This window comes from Ruditapes philippinarum, unplaced genomic scaffold (genome assembly GCF_026571515.1).
Source record: "Ruditapes philippinarum isolate M1 unplaced genomic scaffold, ASM2657151v2 ctg762_1_1_1_1, whole genome shotgun sequence".
Classification (NCBI taxonomy): domain Eukaryota; kingdom Metazoa; phylum Mollusca; class Bivalvia; order Venerida; family Veneridae; genus Ruditapes; species Ruditapes philippinarum.
In genome coordinates, this window is record NW_026856516.1 from 48,981 (window position 1) to 70,263 (window position 21,283).

Below are 21,283 nucleotides of genomic sequence, written 5' to 3' on the forward strand. Positions count from 1 at the left end.
ATGTCAAATAAGTGATTGATGTGTCTAATTGATGTAAAGTTTTCATATCTTTTTGTATATCAATTAATAAATACAATGTATTAATATAGCCGCCAAAGATTAAGTGGTCCGTCAATTGTAATTGTTTTTCGAAAGTATCTTTAGATTCCACACTTTTTTCCGGGTTTTAAGCGTCTTTCGGTATTCCGTTGGTGTTGCAAATCCATGGCTACAGTACCGACAAAACGTTTTCATTTATAAACTTCACATTAAAATTTGATTAAACTTCAAATGCATAAGTTATTCTCTTTGAATCACAATTGACTTTCAGAATCATATATAGTGCTTAATAAATTCTGTTTCAATCTAAACAGTCATTCATAATCTAAAAACGATAAAAACGAGGTATTAAATTGAAGCAAACATTTTGAGTACGAATAAAGTTATTAGAAACTCAGAGTATGTTTTGCACTTGGTGATCTTTACTAGTCTATGTTATAATGGAATTGTATTGAATTTTGGGTAAACCTTATTTTGGATACTTCAATACGGGTTAAAATAAATAAATAATACTTGTTTTATAATTATCATTCGTAACAATTATATATATTTCTTTCGAAACTAAAACATAACGGTTTATAAAAAAACATACCCAAAACAGATGACCTTTGAGATACATGTACCTTTGAGAAACTAATTCGACTTGAAACTGTTGTTAAAGAATAATTGACAAAAGTGATACAGAAACTTCTGAATCAAAACAGCCACATCAAGATTCCGAGGGGTCGGAATATCAAAAAGCTAGATTCTGGGGTACTTTTGTTCTAGGTAGGAATATCACTTCTACGCCGAAGACAGGAGATATTGCCAACACTTCAAATTGCACAATACAGCAGTTCTTAGTACAATTCGTTGGACCAACCCTACAGCGATTCCTTAGTAACTGTTTGCAATCAAAAATATGAATTTACACAAGTAATAAGGTCCCTACTGACATTATTAAATAATTGACCTTTTCGAAAACCAAGCTAAAAACCGTTTTCCGGTACGTTACAGATTTAGCTCTGGGGAATTACACCAAATGAAGTACATTACGCAATTACATGATATATCTATTTTTCTATAATTATTTACAATTTAATGTGAAAAAATGATGTGTTTGAAAATTATCACTATTCCTTAAATATCTATTGCAAATTTTTCAAAAAAAAAAAATATATATATATTATGAAAATCAATAAAATTAAGACAGTCGTAGTGGCATCTTCCATAATAAATAAAGATATTTCTTTTAAACTTGTGTATTTACTTTATCTTTTTTGTATGGAATTATTCATACAATGATATTTTATTATTTTGTTACAAAGAAATAACTGTTTTATTTCATTTTAATTCAAAAAAGGCCAAAAAAATAGAGTTTGTTATTACACTCCATTAGATGAATTCCCCAGAGCTATGTACAGAAAGTACCGGAAAACGTCATTTAGCTAGGTTTTCGAATTCGTGAATTAAACAAGCACTGCTAACATTTCTTCATAAATAAAAACAACCCGAAATAATCTTTGCAAATAAAAGAAGATCTACATTGCCCGAGAATCTTTTTGTTAAGATACTCCGTATATATTATTGTAGTAACAATCGAGGTTTTTTGTTATTTTTGCAATACTCCGCCATTACACCATTTTTTTCGTATAAAAATAACAGCATGATAACTTTTGTAAAACGATACTTACGCACCAAGAGATCGCTGATGCCGATTTTAAAAAAGCAATGATAATTTGTTGTAACATCCAATAATAATTTTCGCTTCTCGGTGACACGAAATGTCAATATTGGTGACAGGCACTGTAGAATTGATGCTACTGAATACCAATATATTGCAGATTGTCAGTTAATTTTCACATATTATGTAGAAATATTGGAGGATTCTTTTCGCCGATGCTTGTGCTTTGTCTGGGAATATAAAAGCAACAGTGTACAATTGTGTTTGATTAAATGAAGATTTCCTGATTTTTTTATACACAGGTATGCTATAAATATTTACTATTCTTATTTGTATTTTTATTCATTTCTTTACGTAAATATGTTTTACTATTGTTATTTTAACGTTTTTATTTAGATCTCGAATTGTTCATGAATTGAATGTATAGTAATTTAATGTATTTTGTACCTAATTGACTTTTTAATTGATGTAATAGTATGTGTTATTGCAAGATTTTCTCATCTTTCATTGTGATGGTAAAAAGAGCAAAAAAGTACTTTATCTTGATACATTGTATACAATTTTTTTTCAAAACTAGTTTTTATATAAAACACGACCTTCTATTTTACGCTCGCTATCATGTTTTAATTTGATATATATAGTTTATATTAAGTTAATGTATTGAAATATTTGTATATTTACATAGTTGTTATAAACTATAAATAAAAAACATTAAATATATATTTCCCGGGATTGGGGTTTGGGGTTACTTATATTAATTGCACGGCTGATTTCATACAGATTTCATACATGTCGAGAAAGTTAAGCATAACTTTTCAAAATAACAAAGCTTTTTAAGTTAATATTGTAACTTTAAGCGTTTTTGTGAAGTTTACTTACTAATAATTTTGCTATTTCACTCTATACTGGTATTTTTCTATTCATTTGAGATATGATGGTATATAAACCGTGTTAATTATAACTCGTAAATAATAAACGTATTAAACCGCAAGAATTATGCTCTTTCATGTTTTATTTCTAAAATTACAAAGCGAATATGAGTGGTAGCTTTTTTGCTTCAACTTGTAGTGTCAAGTTAAATTCTACAAAGGATCTTAAAGGTTGAATCAAATGACACCTTAATTTCTGTTTCAAGTTACCCCGCTCCACTTTTTTGTCTTTAATATGTTCAAGTTTAATTGTATTAAATGTACCTTTCAGTTGAATTGTATTACTTTACATACATTCTGCGGCAGTATTTCCATTTAACAAAGTTTATATGGATGACTTCAGACATTTGAAGTTAAGTTTGTTTAATGAAAGTTAAAATGATTTTGGGTTTGATTATAATGTTAGAAAAATGTACCTTCATTATTTTAAATCAAAAAATACATTTTATACTACTAATGAGATTGAATTATGTCACTTCACCAGATTAAAATCAAAATTACAAAGCCAATGCTGTTAAATTATGTTACTTCGCAATTTTACTTTCAAAGTTACACATGTAATGATATTAAAATTATGTTAATTTACCATTTTAAAATCAAGATTACAACACTTATGCTGTTAAGTTATGTTACATCGCGATTTTACTAACAAAGTTACATAATATAAAGTTACACATTTAATGATATTAAAATCATTTTAAAATAAACAACTACAAAGCTTATGCAGTATTTACGTAAATTATGTACGTTCGCTGTTTTAATTTTAAAGTTACACATCCAATGATACAAATTTATTTTATTTAATGTTTTGTTGTTTTTTGTAGTTTTTTTATCAAAATTATAAAGCTTATGATATCGAATAATGTTACACGGTCTTTATCTATGACTTAATTATACTACATAGAAAGAACACCAAAGCACATTGAATATAACAATAGGCAAAAAATGAGCCTAGTATTTCAATTTGATGTAATTGTCGCTATTATTCTAGGGAAAACTACTTTTTCCCCATGTAATCACATCAATGAATAGGGAAGCAAATGAGTAGCGCGGAGAAGATATAAATGGTACGTGCTTAGCCGGTGTTCAGGAACAATAAAATGCATTAGCTTCAACTACAGTAATCTTTTGTACTATTTTTTACCACCGTGTTTAATGTCGGGACAACACTTGACTACCGTTACACATAACAAATCATCCTCATCATCACCATCACCACCATCATCAACAACAACAAAAACAACAACAACATTTAATTAGCATTATATGCACATAAGGTATATTGATATATCTTTTATAATATGGTATATAGCATATACAGAAATGGGGATATTTAAGCTTTAAAAAAGTTGTTTTCCTTAAACAGATAAATGTGGCCAACGCTTATTTGCATTGGTGGAAAGTTTGCGTGATTGTAAATATTTTTTGTTTTGGTTACTTGGCGAGATTGAAAATATAAAACAATAAATCTTAATACGACTTAAATAAGAAAAAAATAGTACGGTTTATTAACCCTGTTCATGGATAACAGCGGTAAATAAAACTACCGTCACTCCCTAAGTAACGAACTCCAAAACTAACTAACTAACTAACTAACTAACTAACTAACTAACTAACTAACTAACTAACTAACTAACTTACTAACAAACTTAATAACTAACTCCCTAACTAACTAACTCCCTAAATCCCTAATTAACTAACTAACTAACTCCCTAGCTCCCTAACTAACTAACTAACTAACTAACTAACTAACTAACAACTAACTAACTTACTTACTCACTCACTCACTCACTCACTCACTCACTCACTCACTCACGAACTTACTAACTAACTAACTTACTCACGAACGAACGAACGAACGAACTAACTAACTAACTAACTAACTAACTTACTTACTACTCACGAACGAACGAACGAACGAACTAACTTACTTACTAACTAACTAACTACCTTTTTAATGTTTGGCGTCACTCGGGTGATCTCGCCCTTTATATTACCTTATACTGTTGTACCGTCGTATTTTGCTAGACCATTACCTGGAACAAACTGCACGGTTTAAAAAGATACAGTTTTCGATGTATTTCTAATTTTTTTTTCAATTAAATTTTAATGCTGAAAAGCATGTTAATATTGGTCTTTCATTACGTTATGCAAATTGGAAAAACATATACATGTATAGTTTGTTAACATTTGATGACTATATGTCATGTATTTTGTGGACCAATGTTCGTGAAGTAATAAAGAATAAAATATCGTATCATTTTATTTGCAGCGCAAATATTTAAGCCCATGGGAATCATGAAACAATTTCACCTAGATTACAAAAGTTTTACATGAAGAACACAAAGAAACGTATCTTATAATTCAAGTTATGACAATAAAAAGAAGATTAATTATATATAGATCTAGGCAATGTTATGTTTTCTAAGTAAGTTTATTACAAGTGCTATCTTTGTAAGCGATAACAGAGAATCGTAAGGATTTGTCATTAACATAGGCACGCAAGGCGACACGCAAGCTTAATAACTTTTGACCTCTCAAAATTCTATTTTTAACCATTAGTCTACCGGCGGCAACGGATTCTACACATGTGATCAGTGCAGACTGTGATCAGCAGGCACATCCTTAATCTTATTTGTCAATTTCATAGTCCGAACAAAGCCATTTATCATTTAAAAGACAATTTCAAAATATGTACTGACTAAATAGAGAACAATTAAGGCATTCGGCGATGTTAGGGTTAGTTTCGCCCATTTTTATCATTAGCATAGGTCACAAATATTCGTTTACTCAGGTGTCATACGTCTTTTTACTTGAAATAGAACGATATTGTCAAATGAAAATCTCAAGATCACTTCCATATGATTGTATTTGCGGATGCTATGTAGTTTTTAATTATTTCCATGTTTAAATGCAGAGTTCAATTCAAGTAGGTGCTGGGGGGATATCGTGGCGAAGGCGGTAAATTGTATTTACCTTTGTCATCTATGAACAGACTAAACAGGTTCAGTCAAACCGAATCGCGCCTGCAACATTTTTTAATATTTAAACTATCCATTCGAAGTAGGTAAAATGTCATTTTGCCCTAATCAAGGGTGGTATGACCGATGAATCATAAAGACACAGCTGTGTTACAAAATTTGGCATCTACTATTTTTGTTAAGTCATTGCAGCTTTGATGAAATACCAAATTCGATATAACAAATAAGAATCCATCTAACTCCATGAAGCAAATTGCAATTAAAAAAGGGAACAAAGAGTTCAGTGAAGCAACTGACATAACAACAGTCGTTCAGTTAAACAATATTTTCACAACATCACACCATCACCCGTACATCAATAATTAACTGTAATAAATTGGCTCGACGCAGGTTATGGGAGACTAACGGCAACTTTGTTTAACTTGCAAATCACATCAATTTTGCATGTTAATTATATTGCAAATGGGTTTTATCTTTACTTTTCATCAAAGAGCGAGGAGAATTGCAAAATGCAGTTTCAAAATACACGTTAAAACTTGAAAAATGATTGAAGAAAGTTGTTAAGAAAAGTGAAGGTTTTAAGTTAGCTGCAAAGTTTTAAGGACCATTATGCCAAAGAAATGTTTTTCATTTTTATTTCCAAAAATCGTTTAATTTTTTGTTAATTAGTTACAGTTTCCAAACAATAAAATCTCATTTGCCACATAGATGAACTAACTATATCTTCTTTTGCTCTCTTTGCAATTTGTTCTATAAAGTGAGTTAATATTTTGTTTACATTTTGATACCTTGACGACGTATTACTGCATGCTCAGCCGACATTCATATGTTGTTTAATTTCGAACATGCTCTATAGATACATTACTAAAATATTATTAAACACAAGTTTGTGATTTTCAAAGCATTAAAAGATGTGGATTTCTGAGGCATAATGTGCCTTTAAGATAACACTCTTCATTTATCCAGACTTATTATTCTAATTATAAAAAAAAAAACATTAGTATCTATAAATAACCTAAAAATTATATGTATTTGCACATTTTTTATTTCAATATGTATTTGATCGATCTACCTGATGTTTTCCTGACCGAATTGACTCTCATCTTGACCCGACAATGACCCTGCAACAATGACCACCTTGTCAATTCACGTCAGATTTCTAATTATTTCTGAGCACCATTTCTGGTTATACCCAGTGCAAAACTAATCCTATTAAAGGCGTGCATGTTTTGTTCTGCCCTTAAGTTGCAAAAACTCATCTTTCCTAATGCAGTCTTAAAGATTGTTTTCCGATATCACGGATAAAGGCTTATTTGATCAAAAGATTCTTATCTATAAAATTATACTTTCTTTCAAAGTACATTTTTTTGCAGCGTTAAGAAGAAGACAAATAACAAGATAGTGTATTTATTGATTTGATTTTAGATTTAGATAGTTATTTAAAGAAAACAAGATATCTGTAGAAGGACTGCATCTTAGCGTGTACTTTGCTATATATTTTCTTTAACAAATCTCTCATTAGGTTAAGCATTAAAGGGACCATACTGATATGTAAGGGACTGGTATATAAAATATTGTGATTTTTGTAGTATATGATGATGATTGTATAGATGAATATTTTCTGAGCATGTTCTATATTATTTGCTACGCCCACCCTGCCTTTTATTTTTGTTGGTTTTTCAGTATAACCATTGCTATCACGTAAAAAGCGTATAAAACGTTTTACATAATTAGGACTAACAATACACACAAAACTATTTTCATTAAGTCTTTTAATATATTTGTTTGATATTATTATATTATTGGCACAATTTCCTGTTTTTAGTGCAACAGTTTGTCTTGACTACATAAGGTTCAAAATTGTAGTATTTCAGGATGTTAAACCGTTTGATCTAGGTCTTATCTGATGTGTAAAAGCGTTGTTAGCAATGTTAAATAACTTTGAATGTATTTTCATTAAAAAATTCTTAAAAATATAGGTATATGTGTGTGAGTTTAAATAGCATGTATATTCCTTGTGAAGTCTTATGTTTCTCTTCTTCCAAGTTTTTTTTAATTGATTCATCTATCTTTCAGACCTTCAAGAAAAATGCAATTTCTAAGTGAAGTCTTATGTTTTACTTCTTGTTTTTCGGATCTTTTATTTTGTTTATTTAAAAAAATATATATATTAGTATAAAACACTTTGCAAAGGGTTTAAATAATCTTGCAAGATGCATGAGTAACTTTTACCGCCATAATAATAATAATAATAATAATAATAATAATAATTACGAATTTACGATGATGATGATAATAATAATAATATGATAATAATAATAATAAATAAAACTAAAAATAATAACAATAATAATAATAATAATAATAATAATAATAATAATAATAAAAAAAAAATTATATATGGATGTTTTTGGCAAGTATAAGATACATGATCCGATAGTACATATATCTATATAGCAGATGATAAATGCTCTAGAATAATACATGTCATTATTCATCATATAAATGTCATACTTTATCACTTAGAACTTTATCCTCATTTATGTTTTCAAATAATATTTTATTATTAAATTTTATTGTTTTTTTTATCAATATTTGAAACACATATAGAAAATATTTCCGTTGTAGACCAATCCCCTTTAAGGCATACGTTGACAATACTTTCTGCTGCAAAACTGATATTTGTTTTTAGTCGGTAGCCTTAAATAGAGTGTCATAAAATCATCTGAGAGAGTTTCCAATTAGTAAATTACAATTTTATGGCATTAAAGGCCGTGACGAAGTTTGTCAATTTTGTGTAATTACTTATGAATTATTAATAATGTTTTCGGTGATGACGGGCGATTAATGACATGGTAACAAGCAAAACTTTTTTTTAACATAATGAAATTTTAATAAGAAGAGTAAAACTCGTTATAAAACCGAGGCAAACGATAGCACATTTTATTAATCACTGCCTTGAGATGCCAATAAAATGCTGGTTATTAATCAATTTTATTGCATTTTTGTTAACTCACAATCATTGCGTTAATTTAGGGAAGATTTTGTTAATTACTGTGTTCATTACCTCATTTTCTATCGTTTTGCGTGACGAAAGAAATGCAGCTGACCTTTTTGTATCTTTATCTATTCAGCATCTTGGCAAATATTTTGCCTGAAGTCATTTTACATAACATCAAAATAGATTAAAAGAGGCAGAACAATGTTAATTAGTTACAACTAGAAGTACAGAGATACAAAATAGACTATATATTGTCATTTGATTTAAAGCAGAAAACATTTGAAATGTTTCTTTCCATTTGCCACGCACCGCCTTGGGTTCGAATCCCGACAAGGATTATGGATACTCTCATGTGAGGAAGCTATCCAGCTAGCTAACAGTCATTCAGTCAGTCAGTCAGTCAGTCAGTCAAACAAACAAATGATCATAAGAATGCAACCTTCTATAAGATATCCACTAACAAACATGTATGATGGACAATGTTATACATGTAGGCAATGATTTTAAAATTGAAACATTTAAGTACGTTTATTTTAATAGAATTTCAAGCTGCTGTTTTTATATAATACAGAATTTTAAGACATTTTCAAACATCATTATTTCGATCGTAGCAGAAAATCTGATTAATATAAAACGTTTCATGGAATTTTGCTCAATCCGCAAACGGAAGGTTAAACAGCAATTTGCGACGTTTTGAAAAGATAAGATGTTTATCGAAATTAAGCAATTTATTAATTGACTTTCATCAAATTGTCTACGTATTAATATCTCAACCGTCCGTCCACGCTATATAAAGTCAGGGCCCTTAAAGTCGTAAATATATGAAGCCTTTGACAGCATCATCAATTATTAGCTCATCTCTCTGGTAACCAAGGGAACCCATCAACAAATCGCATTCATATCCCAGTGTCATATCTTTTTCAATATTGACGACGCAATTACGCATGGGACAGATCGCATATTGTGTTTTAAAGTCATCGTTGATTATACGAAATAAGTGGCTCTTTGAGACCATTAGGTCTGAAGTCACGCGATATTCCGGAATCAGCGCAGCGTATTTTGATTATGGGTAATCTGATAATAGCTGCACGAATGCACGAGATTCGTTCGTATATGTGTTCAATGGAAACAAGTAAAGACATTTAAGCAAAACATATATACACTAGCTCAATATATATAAACTTATCATATTGATTCAAATGGGGGGGGGGGGGGGGGATGACAAAGCAAAAACGCCAAAAGGTGCTGTCAAACATTACTAAATAAAATGTTTTTAAATGCCGCATCCAATGATTATCAAGCATACCTATCCCCTAGCTGGGTTTTGGTTAGTATTTGCATTTTATTTTTACACCGATCTGGACATCTTTATTTATTTATTTATTTATTTATTTATTCATTCATTCATTTCTATTAATTAATTAATTGATTAATTAATTAATTCATTAATTAATTCATTCATTCATTCATTTTTGCCATATCTCGGCAACGGACCCATCCTACTGGCTTTCCATGATGTTTAACCAGAAATTTTATTTTTTTTGCGAGTAAAGTGAATAACTACTTCCGAGGATCGAACCAGGAACTCCTAGATTACTAATCATATTTATTTCCCAATTGAGCTTTACGGTCTTACAGCTATGAAAAGACAAACCCTATTTAGATATGATCAAAACAATTGAATATTAAGTGAGTTTGCACATTTTCACATGTGATGATATTGACGATCTCTCGAACACAGTTATAGAAAGAGTGACTTTACATATTTCGTTCTAATACGAAAATCAAAGGGCATGCTCCTATATCTGTTGCTTGAATGCCAAGAAATGAATTTTTGTTTTATGAACTGTGACAAAAACCCAATAAGCTTATCGTCTTAAAATATTTTACAGTAATTAACGCAAAAATAATTGTCATATTAATAATTAACATCCTGGGTTTATTAATGGAAAAGTAGATAACATTTTGTCATACAACACTAATTTTCTCTATCTCTTTTTTTTTACAGACGTAATGTCACAATGAGTACAGATTGACAAGAAAAACGTCCGACTCATTGGAACGTACCACAGCAGAAAGTTATGAACAATCCGATTCAGTAAATATTTCTATTTTGAGACTCTAGAGATAGATATACGGAATAAAAAACGTTGATAGAAAAGATGTCAGTACGAAATCAGTACGCAAATAATCATTATAAAATAGCGCCACTGCCACTTTCGTCCAATCATATAACAAATGCAAGAAACGCAGCACGGCAGAGAAACTTGTACCGCCCACCTGACGATGAACGTGCAAGCGCAACAGAGAACGCAGCCGTTGCTAGTGGGGTAGAGAAAATATCAAATTTTTCAAATATCAAATTCGAAAAAGACACGGACAATTTATTCGCAGCTAAAAAAAACGACAAAATGAAAAGAAAAAATGAATTTACGATGTATGGTAAACGAGAGTTGAACAAGTTTGTTACAAATGGTTCGCGCAATAGAGGAAAGGACTCTTACTTTGCCGAAGGAAAGCAAAGCAATATGAAAAATAAATTCGCGCAAGGGAATGTTCCTTTACAGAAAACACAAAAATCGAGAAATACACCTACACCGTCTCGACCAATGTCTGCCAGACCAGATTCAAGATGGGAGCGACGCGTTAGAGATGAAAGTGAGAGTTTCACGGATGAAGAATCCGATGACACTAGTGCCATTGTTAAAACTGTATCAGACAAGCAAAAATTAAAGATACAAAGATCTGATTCTGATAGCATGCCTGAATTACAAGCAAGACCAAAAACGGGTCACGGACGTCACAAATCAATTGATAGTAATCCGGAATTAGAACGTAAAGTCGAACATCGAAAAGAAGAACTTGGGAGGCCTAAGTCTCGTATTGGTAAGGTGAGGGAGTTTAGAAGAAGCTCAAATGAATCTGTTGATTCGTTGACGGCATTAAACAAAGACTCAAGAAGTGGTCAGTCAAGCGCAAAATCTGCTGAAAATGATTCTGTTTTTCGCGAAGTTGATTATAATATTGGAATAAACACATTTTATCCTGATCTGGCGGATAAAATCGACGGCATTGATGATATAAACTTGCATATTGAAGACATTGACCGCGATGTTGACCCTGTTTTATTCTTCATGCAAGACGTAAACACTAGCCCTGTCACAAGTGCTAAAACAAGATCTTCCTTATCGAAAGACGCAATTAATATTATTACAAATGAGAAAAATTCTCGTCAGATGATTAAACCCTCAATCGGTTTCCAAGGCAACAATCAAAATAAACGCCATTCAGTACCTGAAACGATTGATCGTTGCCACGGCAACAGAGTTTTAAGTCTGCAAAATTCAATAGCAGAAGGCAATCAGCGTTACTTTAATAATGGTAGACAAGATCGAATTAAAAGCGATTCTGGAGAAAATGTGTACAAATCATGGACAAATACTGTCCATATTGATAAAGCACAATCTACTAATGGCGCCATGAAGCGAGATAGTGAAGTGGGTAAACATACGGGCAATTACGACGCTGGTGTCACACACTCATACAGCTTGGCAAATAGGAAACCTAGGAAGCTCAAACCGATAACTCCATCAAATGTGGAGGAATAATTTTGTGCCATAAGGTGTTGAAAAAAATGCGTTTATAACGATTAACATATAATATATTCGATTAACAAGAACGTATTTGGCTAATTTTGCACATTTGCCATTGTTTCGATCAATCTTTATATCGGCAGAGTATATTAGTTCTATCAAAAACTGCGTATAATCAATAAGGATGAAATCTCTTTGGATATTTTGTTATCTTTTTTAATTTCTCTTTCTTATTTTTTGTAAGATAGATGTGTTTCTCGACAAGCATAATCATTTTTATGTGCCATTTTTCTATTTTTTACTTAAACCGTATTTCTTTAGAATAATAATACGTGTATTTTTTTTTTTTTTTACAAAATGGTAAATAAATTGTTATTTGACATATCCGGCACACGTACTTTATCGATTCTTTTCTACCGCCTAGGACGTAGGGGTATCAATTTGCCATGAACGATGTGAGTTGCAACTGTCCGTCCTTCCATCTGTCTGTGCTTTCGATTTAAAGGAATAAACATTATCGGATAAGGTGTGTATACAGCTTATATATAACATTATGAGGCTCATTCCGTACAAACTGTTATTACGAGTTTGAAATGTGACTTGTAGGGTTGAAAAGATGCAGTTTGGGATTGGAAAAGACCAAACGATCAAAGGAACAACCCAAAAATGTCCATAACCTGAGGATGTGCATCCGTACGTCCGTCTTTGACACATTGATGTGTACATAACATAAACGTTATAATGATACAACTTATAAGTAAGTAAGTATGTAAGAAAATTCTTTATTATAGTGACATGTGTTACACGTATATACATACACAAAACTGCACAAACACCCGCCCATAGGACTTATAAGTCACCTTAACAAAATATTATAATCTGAGCATGTGTTATAGTTTTCAACATGTTATTAACATAAAAGTAAATTCATATTACTACATGTTACAGTTCAATTTTACGATATGACACTAAATTATGAATAGTTAATCGTGGTCTATTATAAATAAGTCTCTCCTTAACAAATATGCTTGTATATGAGGTAACATCTCGTTGTGTACAAGTAGCGCACAGGAACTGTACATCACTTCCTAGTTTCTGAGTTGTTCCCCTTTGCTGTTTTAATACTGTCGAATTTTTGTTTGAAGTCGTGAATTATTTTAAACCAAAACCATACAATAACATACAATTCATTATGGAGAGATTCAATACATTGAAATTAAATAAAGTATTGCCCTGTTATTATAAAAATTAACCTATTTTATCCATACTTTACGAGTCGTGAAATGCATTATAATAAATCTCAACGTTAATTTGTTTTGTAATAAAGGAATAATATTCTTCAAATAATATTAAAATCTTATTGTGTTTATTTAAATTATATTGCCATTTGTAAAGTGTTTCACATACCGGCATTATCCACAAATGTGATGTTAAATAATGGCGTTTTATTACTTATTCATAGACAGTTTGTAAACATTTTTATCCATAATCGTATCTCTGTAACGACGAATAACAATCGGAAAGTCCTCTGCTATTATTCTTAATACCATCAAACTGAATACGGAATAAAAGTATTTCTACCACGTGGTTTTACATGTAAACAATAACAAAGCGTGTAATTTTTTATTATTGCCGTCCCCGTTCCTGGACGGCGGTATATACAATTAACAAGATTTGAACAGTTCTACATTTGCACCGCCTGCTTTTTGCCAATCAAAGCGAATAATATCTCATGATAACAAAACCTAACAAGTTCGTTGAATTTATATCCCCCGCCGAGTACTGGTTATTACTAACACAACAACTGAAGACATAAGGCTTTATTTATATATATTTATCATGGTGTAAACAGTAATATTCTTCGTACATGAAACATAATCAGGGCAATAATATAGCCTTACCTCTGTGTGAAATAGTTATATCTGGACATGCCAATGAAATGTAAATTGCCTTTTTGTATCGATGGTTCCCATACAGTTTTGTTGAAATCAATACAGCAGTTGCAAAGAAAAAAGCAGTATTGCTTTATATGCATACTACATAACTTATCAAGGGCCATACCTCTGTAATGAAGGATCTGGTCTGAACAAGGCAACAAATTATGCACATCTCCTCATGGTATTAATGTTTCCCATAAGTTTCGTTGAATTCCATCCAGTAGCTGCAGAGAAGTAGCGGGGAAACAATTATTGCTCTATATGAGTACTGCATAAATAATCAACTGCCATAACTCTGAGTTAAAAGGTCTGACTGGAACAAGCCGACGATATGTGCATCTCCTCTTGTTATTGATGATTTCCATAAAGTTTTGTTGAATTCCAGCCAGTACTTGCAGAGAAGTAGCGCGGAAACGATTTGCTCTATTAGCATAATGTATGACTAATCAAGGGCCATAACTCTGTAATGAAGGGTCTGGTCGAAACAAGGCAACAAATAATGCTCATCTCCTCGTAGTATTAATGTTTTCCATAATGATTAATTGAATTCTAGCCAGTGTCTGACCGTAACAAGGAGACGATATGCGCATCTCCTCTTGGTATTGATGGTTCCCATAAAGTTTCGTTGAATTCCAGCCAGTAGTTGCAGAGAAGTAGCGCGGAAACGATTATTGTGTTATATGTATACTGCATAACTAATCAAGGGCCATAACTCTGATTTAAAGTGTCTGACCGGAACAAGTCAGTCGACGATATGCACATCTCCTTTTGGTATTGATGGTTCCCATAAAGTTTCATTGAATTCCAATCAGTAGTTGCAGAGAAGTAGCACGGAAACGAAATTTTGGACGAACCGATGGATGGACGAACGGACGGAAGGACGGACGGACAACACCAAAACAATATCCCCCTTCCGATTCCATTTGCGGGAGGTGTAAAAAAATGTAACAAGGGGTGCATTAATGGGCTCGCCCATCCGTCATTGTTGTCGGGTTAACTATTCTTCCAATGAAAAATACCATTATCAATGTACGAACTTAGAACCAGTCTTTAGGCTTTTGCAGAATAAACGCAGCAAATTGCAAAATTTATTTTTCTTCATGTCATTTTTGATTCGAGAATGCAGTCTTAGGCTATATTTTGTTTTCTTTCCAAAGAAAAAATGATTTCCTCCGGCCGAGTTAAACAGTCAACGGAATTAAGGCTAACAGAAAATTTAATTCCATTTATAGAATGCATGAATCAAAACATTAACAGACATCAATTTTAATGTGTAGCAAGTAACTGTTGTTAATTACGCAAGTAGATTTAGTTAATTATTTTTTTCAGATAGATGCACGCACATAGTCCAACTAATTGTACTACATGTACGCGTTAAGTTGTTATGATATTTTCTTATCGGCAATTTCTCTTAGATTCTGACCTGGAACAAAAATTTCTCCGAATCTAGCTTACCACATCAATATATTTTTACTATATAATAACGGAATGGTGGAGTAAATCAAGTTTTTTTCCCGGCTTTATGTGTTGACCACATACAAAGTGAAATAATTTCTATATTCATTGCTGAACGGCGATTCCCAGCATATTTTGAAATGCTAATACTTGTAATGTATAACGACTGTATATGTGACATAGATAGGAAAACAGAGTATATTTCGATGAAATTATCATTAAAAATATGTCTGACATTCATAACCAATTAAAAAATACCTACTGGTGTAGAATAACAAGAGCCAGTTTGAACCGGGTGATGCTCCCCAAGACACATGAAAGTACACCTCTTGTAGTTTCAGAGTTATGTCTCGGACAAAGTTCAAAGTGCAATAATTCCAAAATTAGGCAAAGCAGGGTTACTGTTGTTGATACTGCACTTTATTAGTTTAATAATAAGATCTGTCTACCACCTTAGTTTCTTGTTGATACCTCCTGAAGTAGCACAGTAATGTCCCGGGCAAATGTCACAGAGTAAAATTGAAAAAGGACAATAACTCCAAAAATAGGGCAGAGTAACGCTTCTTTTTGCATTATATATTTACGCAATGAGATATAGCTACAGCTTTATGTTAATATATCTTATAGTTTCAGAGTTATGTTCCGGAAAAAAGTTCAAAGTGCAATAATTATTTATTCCCCGTTTGTTCAATATTGTTGCGGATTCGATTTTGTACAAATTTGGAGTGTCTACTCTACAGAAATATAAGTCTTGAACCTGTAGCCAAATACAAACATCCGTGAGATCTCCGCATGGCATGGTCGTTTTTTTTGACACGGCGAATTATTGTCTCTGTATATAAAGCGTGTAAATTTTCGTTAAAAAAACACCAATATTCTTTTTTTAAATTTATTTTTTATCATAAGATTATTTACACAATACAAAACATTTATGAATACACATACAATATATGAGATATACGTATAAGGAGGAATAAGAGATTTCTTTTTAGAATCTACAAAGTTTATAAATATAATAAAGATAATAATTCAATAGTATCTTACCAAAGTTGACAACATTTTAATACCAGACTTATTTTAATATAACATAGAAAAAGATTCATTTTCAGAAATTATTACTTTTACAATATTATAGAACTTATTTAACATAAAAGAAGAAATTCCAATTTTACATTGAACTTATATTACAAAAAATGTCATTAATTCAAGGGAAACAACTCATACTATTCTAAAATTGTTATCCAATTACAAGTTGTTCCTCTTGTCATGAATACTTTATAGCAAGATTAATAAAATCAAAGGTCATTCAAGGTATTTATAAAAGAAAGATACATAAAAAGGGCAGTGGGTGCAATACAGAGTGAAACAATCTTAAATTATTGTTCTTAAAACATTAGTCTCAATGATGCAGCAAAGAAATATATTTGCCCCATAAATTGTCAAACTTTGAAACCATATTTATTTTTTGTCACTATATAATTGTGTTCTCAAAAGAATAGCTACATAATTTTAAAAAAGTTGAACGCTTGGAACTGTGTTCTTTAATTTGCATTGATAAAGAATATGCTTTCCCAACAGAATTGAATTCGATGTTTCATTATCTAAGTGTTCATTGCCTGGAATAATATGTGTTAAGGTCCACTCTGTGTTAACATCTGTACATATTGAATTTATCCATGATTTTATACCTTCCCAAAAAGAAGAACTAAATTGGCAATCCCGAAATAAATGTTTAATAGTTTCAATATGGTTGTTGCAAAAAGAACATGTATTTACATCATTTATTTTCATTTTATGTAAAATATTGCCAGTATCCTGTGCTTAACTTTATACTGAAACCATTGTTAATTTGAATCCTTTGTAATATTTAAAGGGAACCTAAAAGTGCCATTCCAATTAAAATCATCAATTAAATTGAGTTTATCTTCCCGTTTTCTCTTAGCAATAGAGGATATATTTGCTCTAATATAGATTTGTCTACATCTCTTCTTTTGACTATTGATTATCTTGATCATTAAAGGCTGAATAGGCATTTCCTCTTTCTGAGGCAGGTGTCTAAAAGACAGCTGAAAAATCTCGTAATAGACTCTTTAATGTTTTGATACCCTAAAAAAATGGTATTTATATCAAACTTAGTTAAAAATTCATCAAATGATAGCAAATTACCGCTATTGTCTAGGAAGTCATTAACAAATATTATACCACAATTTACATATCTTGAGAACAAACAGTAGAACCACCTATTTTTAACATAGAATTATGCCAAACAGGAAGTGAGCAAAATTCACTCCAATTCCTGAGGTAGTGCTTATATAACTGTATGAACCCAGTAAAAACATCCTTCCAAAATTTTTTTTGCACTGTCTGAAGTTTATTTATCAAAAAATGGTCTCCATATTTACTTATATTTGATAGAAAAGGGTACATGTTATTTACAAAATTAAAGTATTTGGAATTATACCTTAAAATTCTTCATATCCATGTCAATTTTAGAGACATTATGAAAGTCTCGAAGTTTATCACTCTGAAACCCCCATTTTCATATTTCTGAATAACAACATTTATCTAACTTTTATCTGGTCCTGACTTCTATAAGACTTTAATGAAGGAGTTTTGTATAGCCTTAATTGTTCCTATATCAGGATTTGGAAAGCTAAGAATGAGGTGATTTAATTCAGGTCATGCTAATGACTTGATTACAACATTTTTTTACCAATAGAGGTAATAATACGTCTTGACCAATGAGTAAATAACTTATCAATTTCCTCCTGTTTAGATAAATAATTAGCTTGAGTCATGTTATTTAAATTAATTGTAAAAGTAACACCAAGTAGCTGAAAACAGTCAGATTCCCACTGAAGATTAAAGTCCGGGCAAATTTTTTGAGTATTCCCTCTCATAGAACCAATTCATACTGATTTTGTTTTACAATGTAGCTTTGTTAATGTTTAGACCCGAAAATTTACCATTAAATTTTAATACTTGCATAGTGTGTCTTAGAGACTTAACAGTTCCATCAAGCATTATAGTAGTGTCATCAACATATCGATGTAATAAAAATTCAGAGTTACATGTATTAAGTCTAATACCTTTAATATTTGTATTATTTTTCACGAGTAAGCAAGACTTGCTGCAAATAATAGGAAAATGTAAGGGGACAGGGGGTCGCCCTGACGACAATCACGTTGTACTTGAGACCAGTCTGACGAATTTCCATTTATTATGACACAAGAATGAATGTTTTTGTAAAACAACTTTATCCAACTTATGAAATTTTCACCAAAATTGAAAAACTCTAAAACTTTATGCATAAATGTCCATGATATAGTATCAAAGGCTGTTGCAAAATCAATAAGTAACAACATTCTAGGAATTTGATGATCATCTTTATAATTATTGCATAATATCATAGATAAGTCTTAAAATGTCACCTATTCATCTTCAAGATAAGAAACCAGTTTGATCTTCACTTATAAGTTTATTAAAAACAGTTTTAAGGCGTTGGCAATACTTGCTGATGTAATTTTGTAAGAAACATTTAATAAAGAAATTGGTCACCAGTTTTTAATAAAATGTTTGTCTTTGTTTCCTTTAGGGATGCACGTTATAACCCCTGGTTTAAAGGTATCTGATAATTCTCCTGAAACAAAAGATTGGTTAACTGCTCCTACTACAAAATAACCTAAATCATTACAATTTTGTAATGAAAGCTGCTGTAAAACCACTACTACCTTGGGCAGAATCATTTGACATTTTTTTTTAAACTGGCTAACATTTCCTTATAAGTTAAAAGACCACCAAGGCCTTGGCTTTCTTCATCATTCAGTTTTGGTATGTTATTATTATCAAATAATGCAGTAAGGTTGTCATTTTCTGTTTTCCTTAAAGTATACAACTTTTTTAATGATCAGCTACTTCTTGTAGAATTCCTTTTTATCTGTAAGCAAAGAACCCGATATATCATATAAAGAATTCATTGTTTTTGAGACATAATTTCTGTTGTCCATGTTACAAAAATGATGGTTTTCACCTTCTGAAATCCATTTGGCCCAAGATCTTATAAAAACACCTTGCATATCTTTATTTCGGAATTGAAGTTATTCTTCTTTATTATTCATCTAAATCCTAGACATTAATATTTGACTGTCTTTCTAAATTACCAGTTTCTATCATTAATTTTTTCCTGAGATTATTTTTATAAGATGAGTACGAAATAGTTTTGTCCCCTTATTTCCATTAACAGTGTTGAAAAAAAAATAGTTTATCATCTATTATAAAACTTATAAGATTATTACTTATATTTTCTAATTGTTCTCTGTTTCTTGGCCTTAGAAGCATATTGTGATTTGACTTGGGATATAAGGAATTTAATTTCATTTACATACTGTGAATCATCTTTCAAAAAGGAATTATTAAATTTCCAGTATGAAATACCTTTTTAAATTTGCCAAATTGAATACTTAATAAAGTCATGGAATGATCTGTTCTATAACCTGGAACAATATCAACACTGCTCACATCTGTAAAAAGATTATTGGAAATTAAGAAAAAATCAAGCCTAGTTTTTATAGAGTTTCTTTTAAAGTCTGCCTTTTTTCTAAAAATTGTTCCCTCTAGCAGTCAATTATATTACATTCAATTTTTATATCTAAAACAATTGCCCGGGCCTTAGGGTTATCTATGATTAAATAATCAAAGCAGTCCATATTTGGATTTAACACCATATTAGAGTCTCCTACCCTTATACATGGGTTCTCTAACTCTAAGATTTTCTCTTTTATATTGTTGTAGAAGATAGGGTTATCTCTATTTGGTCCATATATACAAAATTAAAGTGATATCAATATTTTAAATGCATGCATGTATAAAAAGTAAATTACCATTTTGATCTGTTTCAAGACTTTTAAATTTAAAGTCAAAATTATTATTTATAAATATTGCTACACCTCTAGATTGACTATTATAATTACCGAAATATAGCATTCATATCCCCACTGCGAACAGATATAATTTACTTCTTTATTAGTAAAATGTGTATCTTATAAAAAATACATGTTGTATTTTCCCTTTTAAGTAATTGAATACATCTTATCTTTTTTTGGCTATCCCCTGACCCCTGAACATTCATTGAGACAAAAAATTTTATTTTCGGTCATTAAGTCAAAAGATCTCTAAAACAGTAATTCTGTTTGACAATTGAAAAATTATCAGTTTAAAACAAAATTAAACTACTAAGTATAGAAAAATACAAGAAACTTGATCCTCTCTGCACTGCCCCAACCTAATTTATTCTTAAAACATCTTTCCATTTTGCAAAAAACAAATTGAAAAAAAAAACATACTTGCATGTTAATTATAAATACAAAAAGCATAAAGAGAAATTATGCATAATAAGCTACATCGGGACTAACCATCTATACAAAGAGTAGGCTTACATATACTTAAGTCTTAAAAATATGGCATTAGCTTCTTCATTTTTGACAAATCACATATACATTTTTATACTGTAGTAAAATCAAGATTACAATAAAGAAGCGCTAATCAATATTTCAGAGTTACTGTCTGCAATTGTCGGCATAAATGGCTTAAACCCCGTCTTATATTAACCAAATACAATAACGACACGTTATGGTTCAATTATATTATATGTTTTAAAAAGGGATGTCATCTGGAGCCGAAACGGCC

General features: G+C 30.9%; 1 protein-coding gene across 1 annotated transcript; it reads left to right on the plus strand.

Annotated features, from left to right (window-relative positions):
* The first annotated feature begins 1,815 nt into the window (after window positions 1–1,815).
* LOC132746826 (uncharacterized) lies at window positions 1,816–12,609 on the plus strand. The gene is made up of 2 exons (XM_060736085.1): window positions 1,816–2,004; window positions 10,622–12,609. The coding sequence occupies exon 2, from the start codon at window positions 10,776–10,778 to the stop codon at window positions 12,219–12,221; it is 1,446 nt and encodes a 481-aa protein (XP_060592068.1). The 5' UTR covers window positions 1,816–2,004; window positions 10,622–10,775; the 3' UTR covers window positions 12,222–12,609.
* Window positions 12,610–21,283: the final 8,674 nt, after the last annotated feature.

Excerpts from the sequence above, each read along its gene's own strand:
- LOC132746826 (XM_060736085.1), top strand. The coding sequence starts at position 10,776 with ATGTCAGTACGAAATCAGTACGCAAATAATCATTATAAAATAGCGCCA.